The sequence below is a fragment of the Aethina tumida genome, chromosome 4 (assembly GCF_024364675.1).
Source record: "Aethina tumida isolate Nest 87 chromosome 4, icAetTumi1.1, whole genome shotgun sequence".
In the NCBI taxonomy this organism is placed as follows: Eukaryota; Metazoa; Arthropoda; class Insecta; order Coleoptera; family Nitidulidae; genus Aethina; species Aethina tumida.
Window position 1 is genome coordinate 4,537,240 of NC_065438.1, and position 19,615 is coordinate 4,556,854.

Consider the following 19,615-nt stretch of genomic DNA (forward strand, 5'->3'; position numbering starts at 1 on the left):
GGAACCTGAAAAATAGAGAAGATCAAGTTAAAAATAGGATATTAAACATATTAATAAATATTGATGAAGTACTTTTATGAAAAACGTATTTTATACCTTCTAAAAACAAAGAAAATATTCAGTTTTAGTACTACTTTCTGGATTATGGATTACTGTATTATGTTATGTTATGTTAATGTTTTTATAACCTATTTTAAAACAGACTTATAAAATTTATCCTACAATATAATATTGAATATATTATATATTTTTGGGATAATAATATTCAAGTATATTTAGCACTTAAGTGCTAATAATTAATAATTTTCAAAATTGTAAATGTTATTTTGAAAATCATTTAAAAATATTTAAAATGTATTAATCATATGAAAAAAATATTGTATAAAATCTGGAGAATATTTTTTTCAAGCTTAGCACTAAAGGGTTAACTTACTTTAAAAATCACAATTAGCACCTTAAAAATAGAGAATATAATAAATAATTTTTAAAATTGTAAGTGTTATTTTGAAAATCCTTTAAAAATATTTAAAATTTATTAATCACACGTATGAAAAAAAATTGTATAAAATCTAGAGAATATTTTTTTCATGCTTAGCACCAAAGGGCTAACATACTTTAAAAATCACAATTAGTACCTTAAAAATAGAGAAGATAAATATAAAAACAGCTAATCAAATATTTTATTAAATATTGATGATATACTCTTATGAAAAAACGTCTTTTATACCTTCTAGAATCACAAAAAGATATTAAGATTTCGTATTACTTTATGGAATATGGATTACTGTATTATATTATATTTTAAAATCTAAAATTATAACATACAAATATATTTTTATACACTTTTTTACTACAGGTTTTTAAAATATATTCTGCAAATTAATATTAAATATATTATGTCTTTTTAGGATAATAATATTAATGTATATTTAACACTTCAGTGGCAACAATTAATAATTTTCAATATTGTAATTATTCCTTTAAAAACCATTAAAAATATTTAAAATTATTTTAATTACTTTCATGAAAAAGAGTATTATATAAAAAGTGGAGAATATTTATTTTCATGCTTAGCACCAAAGGGTTACCTTACTAAAATCACAATTAGTACCCTAAAAATAGAGAAGATGAAAATAGCTCATCAAAAATATTAAAAAATATCTATGAATAAACATATTTTATACCTTGTAAAAACACGAAAGAAAATATCCAGTTTTAGTGTTAATTTATGGATATGGATTATTATATTAGATTATATTTTAAATTCTAAAATTATAATATAAAAATATGTTTTTATAACCTTTTTTTATTACACGCTTATTAAATTTATTTTGCTATATAATACTGAATATATTATGTCTTTTTAGGATAATAATATTAATGCATATTTGGCAACAATTAATAATTTTCTAAATTGTAATTGTCTTTTGGGAAATCCTTTAAAAACATTTAAAATTATTTTAATTACTTTCATGAAAAAGAATATTGTATAAAATATAGAGAATATTCATTTTCATACTTAGCACCAAAGGGTTAACTTATATTAACAAATATTAATAAATTGAAAAATATGTTTTATGCGTTCTATAAACAGGAAAGAAAATATTCAGTTCTGGTATTATTTTAGCACTTAAGTGCCAAGAATTAATTATTTTCAAAATTGTAATTGTTCCTTTCAAAACCCATTATAAACATTTAAAATCATTTTAATGACGTATAAAAAAGAGTAACGTATATTCTTCTCATACTTAGCACCAAAGGGTTAAGTGTTTAGAAATACGAAACTATTCAGTTTTAGTATTATTTTAATTTAATTATTTATTTTAATTAGATATTATTCAAAATAAAAGGTTTTTAAGAAATTTGAATATTTTGATGAAAGATAAACTTTATAACAGCTTTTTAAAGTAATTTAGCACTATTAAACCATCATTATTTCCAAACTACAGACATCGTTTAAGAGGTGTTGTATCTCCATCAAAAATACTTAATTAACAACAATCGACAGGTTCGAAGGTAAAAAAAAATGATCCAGGAACCTGCAGATTAATCGTTTTAGACCGTCTATGCAAAGTATGATTGACGAGCGTGTCGAACCTAATTCACTAATAAGTCCCGAAACATTAAAAAGTTAATCCGGTAACACAGGCACAGCTCTCCAATTACCATATCACTTGGGCGTTTGCTAACAAGTGGTACACGCGTGAGAATGTGTTCCTGTGGCATCCCATTGACATAATGGAGACGTGATTTTCCCTAATCTGGTAAAACCCTTGTCGTCCGATGAATGACAGATGAAAAAGAGCGTGTCGATAGGCCCCTTAATCTTCTTTCTTCCAACAGCAAACGGCCGTTCGGAGCGTCTCCGACATATGCTTTTGGTTATACGGGGGCCGGCACAATGACCGGGCACAATGCGATAAATTGCTACCTGTATTGTGTAGCAAAGTGGTTTTGAAGGGGTTTCCGTCGTTAGTTTGCATATTAATTGGGGCAACGCAAATTAATTGGATACATATTTAAATTGTCGGGTTGTTATTTGTTGCCCTGGATTTCGAATTCGTTGTTAAATTACGACTGGTACCTCACAATCTAACTAATCCCTTGTTGCCTGTAACTCGATACGATAATTTTTGTTGTGGGAATGTTTTTGTTTGTTGTTTTTCCTGTTTGTACCCAACTAAGTTGCCTTCATTAATTTTTAATTGTTTTAGAACAATTGAGAAATAAAAAAATTTATTACTTAGCACCAAAGGGTTAACTTATTTTAAAAGTCACATTTAGTATGTAAAAATAATGATAAAACAGAATAAAATAAATTTTTAAAGTTGAATAATCTATTCTATTCTTCTTTTATATTTAGCACTGAAGTGCTAACAATATAAACTGTTCAAAAAATGTTATTAAAAATCCTTCATCATTTAAAATAGTGTTTTTTGAACAAATTATTGTTCACTACAGGAGATAAAAAGCCAACAATATAAGAAAGTATTATAATTTTGACTATCTAAAATTAATGAAGTCAAATTATATATTCAATCACTTTCTGACCTATTAGAGAATAAATTTGATACTTCATTTTAATAAATTAATTTGGTATAGTCGTCAATCATACTTTGCACATTCTAAAACAATTAATCTTCAGTCTGTTTTTTTTTCTTCAATTTTATACCTGTCGATTATTAATTAAAGATTTAAGTTATGATGTAATATTTAGTCAAAGTCGTTGTGGTGCTACTAAATTTATTTAATGACATTATATATTATTTACCATAATTTATGTGTAATTTTTATTTAATTAGCCATATTATTTATATTATTATAAGTTACTGTTATTTACTTTTTAAATTATAGATATTTTTAGCACCGAAGAATTGGGATAATTAAAATAATTACCATTCAATAAGAAATATTCAAATAATTTTTTTAAATAAATTGAATTATACATAATTATAATACATTTGAATATATTTACTAACTATAATTATAGGAACAAAATTTATAATCATAAAAATGGCACTAGCACTTTAGTGCTAACCTACAATTTGTCATGTAAATGTACAATATTTCGATTATATCATAACAATTAAACTTTTTATGATGTATTTAAAAGGATTTTATTATAATTATATTAAATTTCACTCCTTAGCACTATGGGGTTAGGGTGATTAAGTCACAAAATAATATCTGTTAAGTGGTAACTAAATATTACAATGGACCCAAACAATCGAAAATAAAACGATTAAGTAACAGGACCACCCCGTTGTATAAACCTAAATTTTCCTCGCCTCCATCTTTCCGAATTTTCCCTTGACTTAACGACGCCACGCACCACGGACCAGCGACATTATTTCACGTGCACGTCATCTTTAAGTGTGACAAATAGTATGATGACTGCGGATAAAACTCCCAAGAAGTCTTTGTTGAATCGGACGGCTGCCCACTGTTTTATTGGACATGGATGCATGTCCGTGGTTGGGGGGCCTCTATCGTTCTTATCGTAATGACCCTTATCGAGAAGGATGCGTTTTGTTACGCAGGTTGTTTTTGGTCGAATAAATTTTTTTGGAGGCGGCACAATACACCAGTAAAGTCGTGCTTGTGTTTTACTGCTTCTTGTTTTTCTGGTTTTTTTGTTGGAGGGGAGTTGCCAAATTTGTACTGGATTGGCAGGGACAAATTAAAATAAAGGTGTCATTGAGATACTTTAAAAGCTGTTGGTCTTTAAATTTCATAATGACCAATGATCTAAGCAAAGCCAGATTTGGAAACTAAGAAATAATGTGACAAAATGGTAATTTATTTAGAAATAAAGAAGTCAATGATGATGGTAAAGAGCTGTTGGTCTTTAAATTTCCTTATAACCAATGACCTAAGCAAAGTCAGATTGGGAAACTAAGAGATAATGTGATAAAATGGTAATTTGTTTAAAAATAAAGAAGTCAATGATGATTGGTCCTTTAAAAACTGTTGGTCTTTAAATTTCCTAATACCCAATGGTCTAAGCAAAGCCAGATTTGGAAACTAAGAAATAATGTGACAAAATGGTAATTTATTTAGAAATAATGAAGTCAATGATGATGGTAAAGAGCTGTTGGTCTTTAAATTTCCTTATAATCAATGACCTAAGCAAAGTCAGATTGGGAAACTAAGAGATAATGTGATAAAATGGTAATTTGTTTAAAAATAAAGAAGTCAATGATGATTGGTCCTTTAAGAACTGTCGGTCTTTAAATTTCCTAATAACCAATGATCTAATCAAAGCTAGATTTGAAAACTAAGAAATAATGCGATAAAATGGTAATTTATTTAGAAATAAAGGAGTCAAAGATGATGGTAAAGAGTTGTTGGTCTTTAAATTTCCTTATAACCAATGACCTAAGCAAAGTCAGTTTGGAAAACTAAGAGATAACGTGATAAAATGGTAATTTGTTTAAAAATAAAGAAGTCAATGATGATTGGTCCTTTAAGAACTGTTGGTCTTTAAATTTCCTAATAACCAATGATATAAACAAAGCTAGATTTGGAAACTAAGAAATAATATGACAAAATGGTAATTTATTTAGAAATAATGAAGTCAATGATGATGGTAAAGAGCTGTTGGTCTTTAAATTTCCTTATAATCAATGACCTAAGCAAAGTCAGATTGGGAAACTAAGAGATAATAGGATAAAATGGTAATTTGTTTAAAAATAAAGAAGTCAATGATGATTGGTCCTTTAAAAACTGTTGGTCTTTAAATTTCCTAATACCCAATGGTCTAAGCAAAGCCAGATTTGAAAACTTAGAAATAATGTGACAAAATGGTAATTTATTTAGAAATAATGAAGTCAATGATGATGGTAAAGAGCTGTTGGTCTTTAAATTTCCTTATAATCAATGACCTAAGCAAAGTCAGATTGGGAAACTAAGAGATAATGTGATAAAATGGTAATTTGTTTAAAAATAAAGAAGTCAATGATGATTGGTCCTTTAAGAACTGTCGGTCTTTAAATTTCCTAATAACCAATGATCTAATCAAAGCTAGATTTGAAAACTAAGAAATAATGCGATAAAATGGTAATTTATTTAGAAATAAAGGAGTCAAAGATGATGGTAAAGAGTTGTTGGTCTTTAAATTTCCTTATAACCAATGACCTAAGCAAAGTCAGTTTGGGAAACTAAGAGATAACGTGATAAAATGGTAATTTGTTTAAAAATAAAGAAGTCAATGATGATTGGTCCTTTAAGAACTGTTGGTCTTTAAATTTCCTAATAACCAATGATATAAACAAAGCTAGATTTGGAAACTAAGAAATAATATGACAAAATGGTAATTTATTTAGAAATAATGAAGTCAATGATGATGGTAAAGAGCTGTTGGTCTTTAAATTTCCTTATAATCAATGACCTAAGCAAAGTCAGATTGGGAAACTAAGAGATAATATGATAAAATGGTAATTTGTTTAAAAATAAAGAAGTCAATGATGATTGGTCCTTTAAGAACTGTTGGTCTTTAAATTTCCTAATAACCAATGATCTAAGCAAAGCTAGATTTGGAAACTAAGAAATAATGTGATAAAATGGTAATTTATTTAGAAATAAAGAAGTCAAAGATGATGGTAAAGAGCTGTTGGTCTTTAAATTTCCTTATAACCAATAATCTAAGCAAAACCAAATGTGGAAACTAAGAAATAATGTAACAAAATGGTAATTTAGTTAGAAATAAAGAAGTCAATGACGATGGTAAAGAACTGTTGGTCTTCAACTTTTCTTATAACCAATGACCTAAGCAAAGTCAGATTGGGAGACTAAGAGATAATGTGATAAAATGGTAATTTGATTAAAAATAAAGAAGTCAATGTTGATTGTTCCTTTAAGAACTGTTGGTCTTTAAATTTCCCAATAACCAATGATCTAATCAAAGCTAGATTTGGAAACTAAGAAATAATGTGATAAAATGGTAATTTATTTAGAAATAAAGAAGTCAAAGATGATGGTAAAGAGCTGTTGGTCTTTAAATTTCCTTATAACCAATGACCTAAGCAAAGTCAGTTTGGGAAACTAAGAGATAATGTGATAAAATGGTAATTTGTTTAAAAATAAAGAAGTCAATGATGATTGGTCCTTTAAGAACTGTTGGTCTTTAAATTTCCTAATAACCAATGATATAAACAAAGCTAGATTTGGAAACTAAGAAATAATGTGACAAAATGGTAATTTATTTAGAAATAAAGAAGTCAATGATGATAGTAAAGAGCTGTTGGTCTTTACATTTCCTTATAACCAAAGACCTAAGCAAAGTCAGATTGGGAAACTAAGAGATAATGTGATAAAATGGTAATTTGTTTTAAAATAAAGAAGTCAATGATGATTGGTCCTTTAAGAACTGTTGGTTTTTAAATTTCCTAATAACCAATGATCTAAGCAAAGCTAGATTTGGAAACTAAGAAATAATGTCACAAAATGGTAATTTATTTAGAAATAAAGAAGTCAAAGATGATGGTAAAGAGCTGTTGGTCTTCAAATTTCCTGATGTCCAATAATCTAAGCAAAGTCAGATAGGAAAACTAAGAAACAATGTGTTAAAATGGTGATTCATTTAGAAATAAAGAAGTCAATGATGATGGGTCCTTTAAGAGCTGTTGGTCTTTACATTTCCTAATGACCAATGATCTAAGTAAAGCCAGATTTGGAAACTAAGAGATAATGTGAGAAAATGGTAATTTATATAAAAATGAAGAAGTCAATGATGGTGGTAAAGAGCTGTTGGTCTTCAAATTTCCTGATAACCAATGATCTAAGCAAAGTCAGATTGGTAAACTAAGAGATAATGTGACAAAATGGTGATTTGTTTAGACACCCTTTACAACCTGGCAATCATATCACGTCGCATCCATCAAATTAAACCAGATCATGACACACGGTGTCATCTTTCCTCCGTCAATGCCAGCGTTCCTGCGCCACCACCACCACCACCACCAAAGTGGTGGCAGCGTCAAACAAATCCAGTGTCGATTTCCGAAACAATTTTTCAAGTGCCCCACGGCACGCACCTCGAACTCCACTGATAACAACAAATTAGCACCTAACCAACGGATCCGTCTTAACGGAACGATTGAATGGAGGCGCTGGATTGGCGGCCGCCTGCCCACCGGCCCGCCCCGTGCACGGTTACCTTAGAGAGACTCCGCCCAGGCGGGGCTCTCTAATATAGGGAACTTGTTTGCTTTGGCCAGTTTTCCATGCAGCGCCGTTTCGACGACGTCTCTCGGTCTCTTCGACTCTCGATTCGAACGCACACTCACACACACACTCACACACACACGGCTGGTCGGTCGCGAATTCTACGTTTTGGGACGTTATGTCACATTTATATATAGTCGGCTAATTTTAGAGGCGGACTTCTGCGTGTTTTTGTTGTATTGCAGTGTTCTAGTGTTCTGTGGATGTTGTGGTGGTTTTTTTCTTGTTTTGGTTTCCGACGCCAAGAGCAACTGGATTGAGATCAGCTAAGAGTAAGTCATGAAACTAGCAATACTTCAATGATTGGTCTTCTGAATAACCTCTAGAATACTTCGTTTCAATGAATATTGATTGATTATGTCAGGAAGAGCTTGAACAATGTAAAATCTTCTCAAGTCTCAACTTGCAAATCATTATTTGGAGAAGATTAAGTAGTTGTAACAGTTAAATGATGATCAACAATATTTTAGAAGTAGACAGTTGTTCAAAAACACAATTTAGAAAATTAACTTTGGCCAAGCTCCAAAATTTAACAATTAATTATATTTAAAATAAATCTAAACAAACACTAACTTAATAAGAGCCTAATTTAAGGTTTTATCACTAAAAGCTTTAAGGGAAGTCTGTAAAGTTCTCGAATATTATTAATTTAATGGAAGACCAATCAATGGTCATAAAAAAGGAAAGACATAAAAAACAAGGAATAAAGTTCTATTAGACTAATTTGATAGGTTAAAAAAGTTTTACTTGACGTGTTTGAAAGACTAAAACAAGAATAAAAAATTAAGAGAAAACTAATAAAATATTAATCAACAACACTTTCCAAGTTCTTTAGTTAATAAAAGATAATTTAAATGGGAAATCATTAAAATTCAAAACATTGTAAATAATGAAAAAATTTAATAGAATAAAAGACTAGTAAAACTAGCAATATAATTTTAACTGCTAATTTCTAGTTTTTGTGGTGTATATTTAGAAAATAAAATTGTCAAAATGATAATTATTATTAATTAGATATGAAGAATTAATTAACACAATAAGTTTTGGTTTTTAAGTAAAAGTTTAGATGGAAAGGAGGCTAGTAAAACTAGCAAAATAAGTTTAATAGCTGAATACTAATTTTGTTGGTGTATATTTAGAAATGAAAAATATCAAAATTATTATTGTTACTAATTAAGGATAGAGAATTAATTAACACCAAGTTTTGGAAGCTTTCAAGTAAAAGTTTTAATGGAAAGAGGACTAGTAAAACTACCAAAATTAGTTTAACAGCTAACTGTCAGTTTTTGTGGTATATATTTAGAAAAGAAAATTATCAAAATTATAATTATTATTAATTAGGGATAAATAATTAATTAATACAATAAGTTTTGGAAGCTTTCAAGTTAAAATTTTGGTGTAAAGGAAACTAGTAATACTACCAAAATTAGTTTAACAGCTAACTTGTACTTTTTGTGGTGTATATTGAGAAAAGATAATGATCAAAATTATAATCATTATTAATTAGGTATAAATAATTAATTAATGTAATAAGTTTTGAAAGCTTTTAAGTAAAAATCTTGGTGGAAAAGAAACTAGTAAAACTACCAAAATTAGTTCATCAGCAAACTGCTAGTTTTTGTGAAATTTATTTAGAATAGAAAATGATCAAAATTATAATTACTATTATTTGAGGATAAATAATTTATTAACACAATAAGTTTTGGAAGATTTTAAGGAAAAATCTTATATTTTTATAAGCAATTAATTAATCTTAACAACACTTTAGTGTTAGAAAGGAAAATAAATTTGGAAATGATTTAAAATGACCAGAAATAATTGATTATCACATTTAGACTTACACAAAGACCAAAATATTATAATTAAATATTCCAATATGTTAATTATTTATTATAAAACATAAAATAAATTTGTCTAATAATTTACCAATTGCTTAAAAGTTACAACAATGAATATGACAAGAAACTTTCATATTATGAAATTAATATGATAATTTAAAAATTAAAAAAAATTATAAATACTTCTGAAATTCAAATATGTAGATATTGTTGCTTAAACATATTTGTTATAGATAAATATTATTATTGTATTAAAGTTAATATTTACTTTATATTTTCCTTCCAAATGTTTTTATATCTGTGATTTGATCTTATTTACTTAATGTTCATTAATATGTTTTTGCTTCTTTAATATATGTATACGTTTATATTTATTTGTTGGAATTTTTAAAACAATATTTTTTTAAAATAGTAAAATATAATAGAAATATAAATTATGTCAATATTTAAGTTTAATTATTTACAGTGTTTAATAAAAATTCCTCAATTGTTTTAAATAATCTACAATTAAATAGTAAAATGATGATTTTTTAAACTGAAAAGACTGTAATTACAACATTAATTTTGAAAAACGCAGTTTTTATAAATTAATAACAGTAATTTTAAAACCAACGTTTGTTCTTTTAATTGCCATTCAAAATGCATTTAGTTAATTAAGACTTATTGAGATCCTAGTATATTATTATTAGTAATAAAAAACACCAATTATGTTTTTATTTTGTCAACAAACATTTTGAACAGCTAAGTGACAATATTAATTTTTTTTTTATAATTGAAAAAATAAGAAATACTATTCTCGAATATTATACTTTCTTTTAATAATTAAACTTTCATTACAATATTTGTATGACAAAAAAAATTAAAAAATCTAAAAATAATATTTATTTAATTAATAAAATTTGTATTTTAATAATTAAAATTATTTTCCAATTAAAATTCAAATATTTTTAGAAATTTAAAGAAAAGAAGAAAATTTTGAATATAATTTTATCAGAAAGAAAGTTATCAAAAAAATATTACAAATTTTAGAATTTTCTTTTGAATGAATTCTTTTGTATTTAACAGTAATTTTAAATTTTTTAAAAAGACTATTATTTTTTTAATTATAAAAAATATCACTGAATTTTATTTCAAAATTAATCTTAATTGTTAAACTATATAAAAAAATATAAATATTATTCTTTATATAATTTTTTTTACTTTCTTTTATAATTTTTTCTCTTAATTAACTAATAAATTATATTAAAATGTGACATAAAAGGAAATAAAAAAGTATATTTTTCAAAATTTAAAAAATAGAAAAAGAAAGTTTGGAAAATTATTTTATTAGAAAGAAAGTTATCAATAGAATTACTAAAAAATATTTGTATAATTTATTTTTAATTAATTTTTCACTATTTTAATTTATTAAGCACATTCGAAATTAAATAACTCAAAAAATTTATTAATTAATTAATAAATTATATTAAAATGTGACATAAAAAGAAATAAAAAAGTATATTTTTCAAAATTTAAAAAAGAGAAAAAGGAAGTTTAGAAAATTATTTTATTAGAAAGAAAGTTATCAAAAGAATATGACACATTTTAGAATTTTTGTTGAATGTTTTTGAATAAATTCTTTTGTATTTAACTTAAAATTTTTAAAATACTATTCTTTTTTTAATTATAAAAAATGTCACTGAATTATGTTTCAAAAATATAAATATTATTATTTATATATATTTATTTACTTTTTTTTTAATTTTTTGTCTTAATTAATTAATAAATTATATTAAGTAAGTTTTATTGTTACTTGTCAATTATATTTTTCTTAATTTAAAGATGAGAAAAAGGATGTTTAGAAAATTATTTTATTGGAAAGAAAGTTATCAAAAGAATATTGCAAATTTTTGAATTTTTTGATATTTTTTTTAATATATTATTTAGTATTAAATTGGTTAAATTTATTTAAATTTTCAAAAATACTTCTTTTTTTTAATTATAAAAAAATCACTGAATTTTATTTGAAAATTATTTAATTATAATTTAATAAATTTCCATTTTTTTTAAATTTTTGTCTTAATTAATTAATAAATTATATTAAAATGTGACATTTTATAATATATCTGTAAATAATGAAAGTTTAATTATTATTTTTTAAGTATATTTTTCAAAATTAATAAGAAGGTTATCAAAACAATATAAATTTTCGAATTTTTTGAATTTTTTTTTAAATTAAATTCTTTAGTATTAAACTATAAAATACTATTCTCCCTTTAATTATAAAAAATATCACCGAATTTTATTTGAAAATTAATCTTGTTTTGTTAAAACAAATTTTAAAAAAGAGAAGTAGGGAGTTTTAAAAAATTGAGAATTTACATAAAAATTCTAATATTTATATTAGTTTAATATATTATTTAAGAAACATAAATAATTAAATATTTTTTTTATTAAAAATATCTTTTATGAAAACAGAATAGCACAAACTAATAATTGACATTTTTCAGATCAACCCCAACCAAACGTCCCCATACGATCCGGTGTCGCATCTCCATTTGCGTCGCGATGACGGTGAAATAACTGCGACGCCCCACGATTGGTCCGCGCGACGGTTCCCGGAAATGTTGTCCGCCGGTTTGGGATTCGGCTGCGTGGCCACCGCCACCGGCGTGCCGGTCGGCGGCGGCGGCACCGCCACGCCCCCCTACAGCCCGCCGCCCCCGGCCCGTCACAGTCCCCTGCCCAGCTTCGGGTTCACGCAGGAACAGGTCGCCTGCGTCTGCGAGGTGAGTGGGGTTGCGAATTTAATATATTTCATTTTTTTTTTTTTTCGGGCACTAATTAATACGGGATTCTAATTAAAGGAAGTCGCCGTGCATAATTTGGCTTCTGATTGTACGCAGGTGGTTTCCCTCTTTTAATAAATTCATTAAGGCCGGCGGAATTGGTCCGGCTTTTAATCTGCCATAAAGTCATGTTCAGCTGTTCGGCGGGTCATACGGAGTACGTGTGCAATTTAGTTTTAGGAATGTAATTAAATGTGGATTATTAAGGACATAAACGAATTATATGTGCATAGTAAATTGGCATTATGAATAGACGGGCAGATTGATGAGTAAGATATAAACAATTACAGTTATTATTTTAGTTATGGTAATTGGAGAAATAAATATTATAATAATGTGGATGACAATATGTATTTATAATAATTTTGATGCGGCGACGGAAATACTAAAATATCTCATTAGGGATATGTCCGTCATCGTTTCCTCGACGAAATCCGGAGTTATTGAATACTAATTTTAAGTTTATTTTACCCTTCCTATTTATAGGAATTTTAAGAAATTTTTAAACAAATCCAACATAAATATTTCACTGATATAATATTAGATCTCTATAAACTCTTTTCTCACTAGTCTTTAGATTTATTAATTCTAATAATATTAGTTTAAACTGGAATAAATTTATTTATAAAATAATACTTATTTTTCTTTATTATTTGTGTATCTTTAAATTAAAATGAATTTTTATTATTACTATATTATTTACAATTATCATTTTATATTATTTATAATAATATTTTTAAACTTTTATTGTATTTCAATAAAATTTCTAATATTTAGAAATAAAAAATATTACAAATTTTAGAATTTTATTTTGAATAAATTCTTTTGTATTTAACTGTAATTTTAAAATTTTTAAAAATACTATTCTTTTTTTAATTATAAAAAATATCACTGAATTTTATTTCAAAATTAATCTTAATTATTAAACTATATAAAAAAATATAAATATTATTCTTTATATAAATTTATTTACTTTCTTTTATAATTTTTTTTCTTAATTAACTAATAAATTATATTAAAATGTGACATAAAAGGAAATAAAAAAGTATATTTTTCAAAATTTAAAAAAGAGAAAAAGGAAGTTTGGAAAATTATTTTATTAGAAAGAAGGTTATCAATAGAATTACTAAAAAATATTTATATAATTTATTTTTAATTAATTTCTCACTATAATAAATTTATTTATAAAATAATACTTATTTTTTCTTTATTATTTGTGTATCTTTAAATTAATATGAATTTTTATTATTACTACATTATTTACAATTATCATTTTATATTATTTATAATATTTAGAAATATTATTTAAGGTTAAAATTTAACAACACATTACAGGTATTAATAAATCATAGTTATATATTAGAAGTAAAATCTTATTAAAATGTCTTCTTAAAATTAGAAATTACTGAAATATTTTGAATATTTTTTTAATTTAAAACCTTTATAATAAAAAATATTTTAGTCAAAACTGTTGAAGCAAGTTAAATTTTATTATTTTCAAACTGTCATCAATAACAAATTTACATGATAAATTCCAAATTCTTTAATATTAAAAAATATTTGTATAATTTATTTTTAATTAATTTTAATTCATTAAACACATTCGAAAATAGATAGTTCAAAAAGTTTTGTTAAATTAAAAAATATTGTTTTATAAAACTTTAATGTTCAATATATAATAAATAATGAATATATAATAAAAAAATATATATCATTATCAAAGTATGTCATAAAAAATCAATTTAAATAATTTGAAGTTGGATTACTCAAAATTTTGATTAATTGAATGAAATTGGTTAACAAAATTGGAGAAAAGTATAAAAATTGTTTTATAAAACTTTAATGTTTATTTTATAATAAATAATGAATATATAATAAAAAATATATATTTTTATCAAAGTATGTCATAAATAATCGATTGAGATAATAAATTCCATCATTTTTAATATTAGGAAATAATATTGTATTTAATATTTGAAAGTTTAAATAATTAATTTTTCATTAATATTTTGGTATTTTAAGTCATTAAATATGGTCGAAGTTGGACAACTGAAAGTTTTAATAAATCGAATGAATTGATTGTCAAAGTTAGAAAAGTTTATAAAAAAATTGTTTTATCAAACTTTAATGTTCCTTTTATAATAAATAATGAATACATAATAGAAAAAAAGTATATTTTTATCAAATTATGTCATAAATAAACAATTTAGATAATAAATTCCATAATTTTTAATATTAGGAAATTTAAATAATTAATTTTTCATTAATTTTTGGGTATTTTAAGTTAATAACTATGGTCGAAGTTAGATAACTGAAAGTTTTAATAAATCGAATGGAATTGGTTGTCAAAGTTTGAATGTTTTATGAAACTTTAATGTTCATATTATAATAAATAATGAATACATAATAAAAAAAATATATTTTTATCAAACTATGTCATAAATAATCAATTTAGATAATAAATTCTATAATTTTTAATATTAAGAAATTTAAATAATTAATTTTTCATTAAATTTGGGGTATTTTATGTTAATAACTATGGTCGAAGTTAGATTACTGAAAGTTTTAATAAATCGAATGAAATTGGTTGTCAAAGTTTGAATTTTTTATGAAACTTTAATGTTCATATTATAATAAATAATGAATACATAATAAAAAAAATATATTTTTATCAAACTATGTCATAAATAACCAATTTAGATAATAAATTCCATAATTTTTAATATTAAGAAATTTAAATAATTAATTTTTCATTAAATTTTGGGTATTTTGAGTTATTAACTATGGTCGAAGTTACATAATTGAAAGTTTTATTAAATCGAATGAAAGTGGTTGTCAAAGTTGGAATAGTTTATTAAACAATTATTTTATGAAACTTTTATTTAATTTTTAGATATTTTAAGATGTTAAATGTGGTTGAAGTTGAATAACACAAAGTTCTTACTATATTTTTTAATTTTTTTCTTCGTTTTTATATTTTTTTAAATTAGTATTGTTGTAAATGTTTAGTTTAAAATTAAAATTTCAAATACTTGTTGTTGATTAAAAGTTTTATCATAAAGCTTCATTGATAAAATATTAAAATTATTAAAAAATTACAGAATTTTACCATTTTTGTTACAATATTTTAATAAATTACACTTATAACACATAAATTTTGTTAAAATGTCTTACAAAAATAAAAATTATTGAAATATCTTGACAAATTTTTCATTTGTTTTATGATAATATTACATATTGTTGTTCTACTGATATTATTATTTTAGTAATGATAACCCCCAATCAAATTGGTTGAAAAAGCATCAAGAATAACATGTAATTTTCACTTGTTGAGTCAAGATTCGATAACTCGAATGTTTTGATAAAATTTTTTTTGGACAAAATCTCTAATTCGTTAGATTTTGATAGTACGTGTTCAAGTACTAAATTTAAGTGATAATTTGGATAAGCTGACAAGAAAAAGACCTTTAAAGGCATTCTGGTCATGGTTTGTTTTGAAGATTTAATATTTTTTATACAAGTTTAATTAAATTGTTGTGAAATTGAACGTATTTCGAAAAATAAAAACAAATTAATTGATGTTGTCGATAAAATGGATCCCCTCAAGTAAAATATACAATTAAACAATGAATTTGTGCAGTGCTAGGTACCATGGAAACAGTGATTGTGTGTTGCGATTATTAATTATCTTAGTGGAACAATGCTTGTGGAGGCAACAACGCAGAAACGCAAAAACGTAACACGATCCGGTCAACTCTAATAAGAATGATGAATGGCCGGTGATTTTTGCACGACGTGGGCGTCAAGTGTGCCGTTAACACGGGAATAAACGCTGATCCCGCAGAACGTACCGGCAACGTACTAACCCTCCGTGGAGCCCACTTGAATTAACCAGTGCCGTTTGCGTTGACGGCGAATTATTTCGTTCGTTTATTTTGCTTGAATAAAAACACAACTGACGCAATTTGGATTTTAGTTCTCGGAAGGCTTAATTAACGGCTTTCAGAATTTTTGGCACTATATCAAAAACCAATTGTAAATAAACGTAAGTCGCATTGATTCAAGTCGGTGCCGTTTTATGAGTATTATGACGGCGATTTATGCACCGCTGAAATTAGGACGATTTATCGCGTTTCAACAGTTTGTTGCACGGCGTGCAAATTGCTCAATTTCCTTAGGGAATGTTCGGTCTCTAAGTCTCTAAAGGTATTTGTTGGCCTAAATTTGGACATTTATTTTTTAATAAAAAATGGGAGACTCATCATTTTGGTAGAAACTAAAGAAAATGACAAAATAAGTTCAATAACTAATAGACAACTTCTTAAAGAACTGATAAACATGACAGAATCAGATTAAGACTTCACAGGTTTTACAAGAAGTACATATTTTAGCCTTCAAAACATACTTAATAAAAAATGACATGCCAAAAGTAACTGTTCAAATTAAAATGTTAGAAATGTCTAAGATATTTGTTGTCCAAATAGTGAAATGTAAATTGGAAACTAATAATTTTGATAGAAAGTAAAGAAAATAACAAAATAAGTACATTAACTAGGATCAAAATTAAAAACTCATCTTCCAGCATCTTCCTCTAATGGACAACTTGTTAAAGAAGTGATAAAAATGACTGAATCAGATTAAGACAACAAAAGTTTTACAAGAAGCATATATTTCAGCCTTCAAAACATACTTAATAAAAAGTGACATGCCAGAAGTAACATTTCGAATTAAAATGTTAGAAATGTCTAAGATATTTGTTGTCCAAACAGTGACATGTAAATTGGAAACTCATAATTTTGATAGAAAGTACAGAAAATGACAAAATAAGTACAATAACTAGGATCAAAATTAAAAACTCATCTTCCAGCTTCTTCCTCTAATGGACAACTTTTTAAAGAAGTGATAAAAATGACTGAATCAGATTAAGACAACACAAGTTTTACAAGAAGCACATATTTCAGCCTTCAAAACATACTTAATAAAAAGTGACATGCCAGAAGTAACATTTCAAATTAAAATGTTAGAAATGTCTAAAATATTTGTTGTCCAAACAGTGAAATGTAAATTGGAAACTAATAATTTTGATAGAAAGTAAAGAAAATAACAAAATAAGTACATTAACTAGGATCAAAATCAAAAACTCATCTTCCAGCATCTTCCTCTAATGGACAACTTGTTACAGAAGTGATAAAAATGACTGAATCAGATTAAGACAACACAAGTTTTACAAGAAGCATATATTTCAGCCTTCAAAACATACTTAATAGAAAATGACATGCCAGAAGTATCATTTCAAATTAAAATGTTAGAAATGTCTAAGATATTTGTTGTCCAAATAGTGAAATGTAAATTGGAAACTAATAATTTTGATAGAAAGTAAAGAAAATAACAAAATAAGTACATTAACTAGGATCAAAATTAAAAACTCATCTTCCAGCATCTTCCTCTAATGGACAACTTGTTAAAGAAGTGATAAAAATGACTGAATCAGATTAAGACAACACAAGTTTTACAAGAAGCATATATTTCAGCCTTCAAAACATACTTAATAAAAAATGACATGCTAGAAGTAACATTTCAAATTAAAATGTTAGAAATGTCAAAGATATTTGTTGTCCAAACAGTGACATGTAAATTGGAAACTCATAATTTTGGTAGAAAGTGGAGGAAATGACAAAATAAGTACAATAACTAGGATCAAAATTAAAAACTCATCTTCCAGCATCTTCCTCTAGTGGACAACTTCTTAAAGAAGTGATAAAAATGACAGAATCAGATTAAAACAACAGAAGTTTTACAAGAAGCACATATTTCAACCTTCAAAACATACTTAATAAAAAATGACATGCTAGAAGTAACATTTCAAATTAAAATGTTAGAAATGTCAACGATATTTGTTGTCCAAACAGTGACATGTAAATTGGAAACTCATAATTTTGGTAGAAAGTGGAGGAAATGACAAAATAAGTACAATAACTAGGATCAAAATTAAAAACTCATCTTCCAACATCTTCCTCTGATGGACAACTTCTTAAAGAAGTGATAAAAATGATAGAATCAGATTAAGACAACACAAGTTTTACAAGAAGCACATATTTCAACCTTCAAATTATACTTAATGAAAAATGACATGCCAAAAGTAACATTTCAAATTAAAATGTTAGAAATGTCTAAGATATTTGTTGTCCAAACAGAGAAATGTAAATTGGAAACTCATAATTTTGGTAGAAAGTAAAGGAAATGACAAAATAAGTACAATAACTAGGATCAAAATTAAAAACTCATCTTCCAGCCTCTTCCTCTAGTGGACAACTTCTTAAAGAAGTGATAAAAATGACAGAATCAGATTAAAACAACAGAAGTTTTACAAGAAGCACATATTTCAACCTTCAAAACATACTTAATAAAAAATGACATGCTAGAAGTAACATTTCAAATTAAAATGTTAGAAATGTCAACGATATTTGTTGTCCAAACAGTGACATGTAAATTGGAAACTCATAATTTTGGTAGAAAGTGGAGGAAATGACAAAATAAGTACAATAACTAGGATCAAAATTAAAAACTCATCTTCCAACATCTTCCTCTGATGGACAACTTCTTAAAGAAGTGATAAAAATGATAGAATCAGATTAAGACAACACAAGTTTTACAAGAAGCACATATTTCAACCTTCAAATTATACTTAATGAAAAATGACATGCCAAAAGTAACATTTCAAATTAAAATGTTAGAAATGTCTAAGATATTTGTTGTCCAAACAGAGAAATGTAAATTGGAAACTCATAATTTTGGTAGAAAGTAAAGGAAATGACAAAATAAGTACAATAACTAGGATCAAAATTAAAAACTCATCTTCCAGCCTCTTCCTCTAGTGGACAACTTCTTAAAGACGTGATAAAAATGCATATAACAAAAATTAGCATGCCAGAAGTAATATTTCATATAAAATTGTTAAAAACTCACCTCCTTCTTAGAGAACGGGAACATGTCTGGAAGAAAAATTGAGATTAGCGTAAGTTATAAAGGAAGACCAAAGGTTGGCACCATCAAAGATTTGTTCGACTGAAATCTTCCTGGAAGAACCTTTGGTGCCAAGTTCCTTACGTCAACAAAAAGATTTTTGCGACAATCCACATAAATTTCCGAGGAACACAAAACGCAGAAACGAATATTAATAGGATCGTGTAAAAATGCGCCGTTCGTACATTTTTTTTTTAATTC

General features: G+C 25.7%; 1 protein-coding gene across 1 annotated transcript in view; it reads left to right on the forward strand.

Moving 5' to 3' along the window:
- Positions 1 to 7,736: 7,736 nt before the first annotated feature.
- Positions 7,737 to 19,615, forward strand: part of LOC109599227 (protein sine oculis) — a 29,353-nt gene continuing 17,474 nt past the window's right edge. The window contains exons 1-2 of the mRNA XM_020015186.2: positions 7,737 to 7,997; positions 12,053 to 12,331. Of these exons, the coding sequence (XP_019870745.1) occupies positions 12,167 to 12,331 (165 nt within the window). The 5' untranslated portion in view covers positions 7,737 to 7,997; positions 12,053 to 12,166. The remainder of the gene's footprint in view (positions 7,998 to 12,052; positions 12,332 to 19,615) is intronic.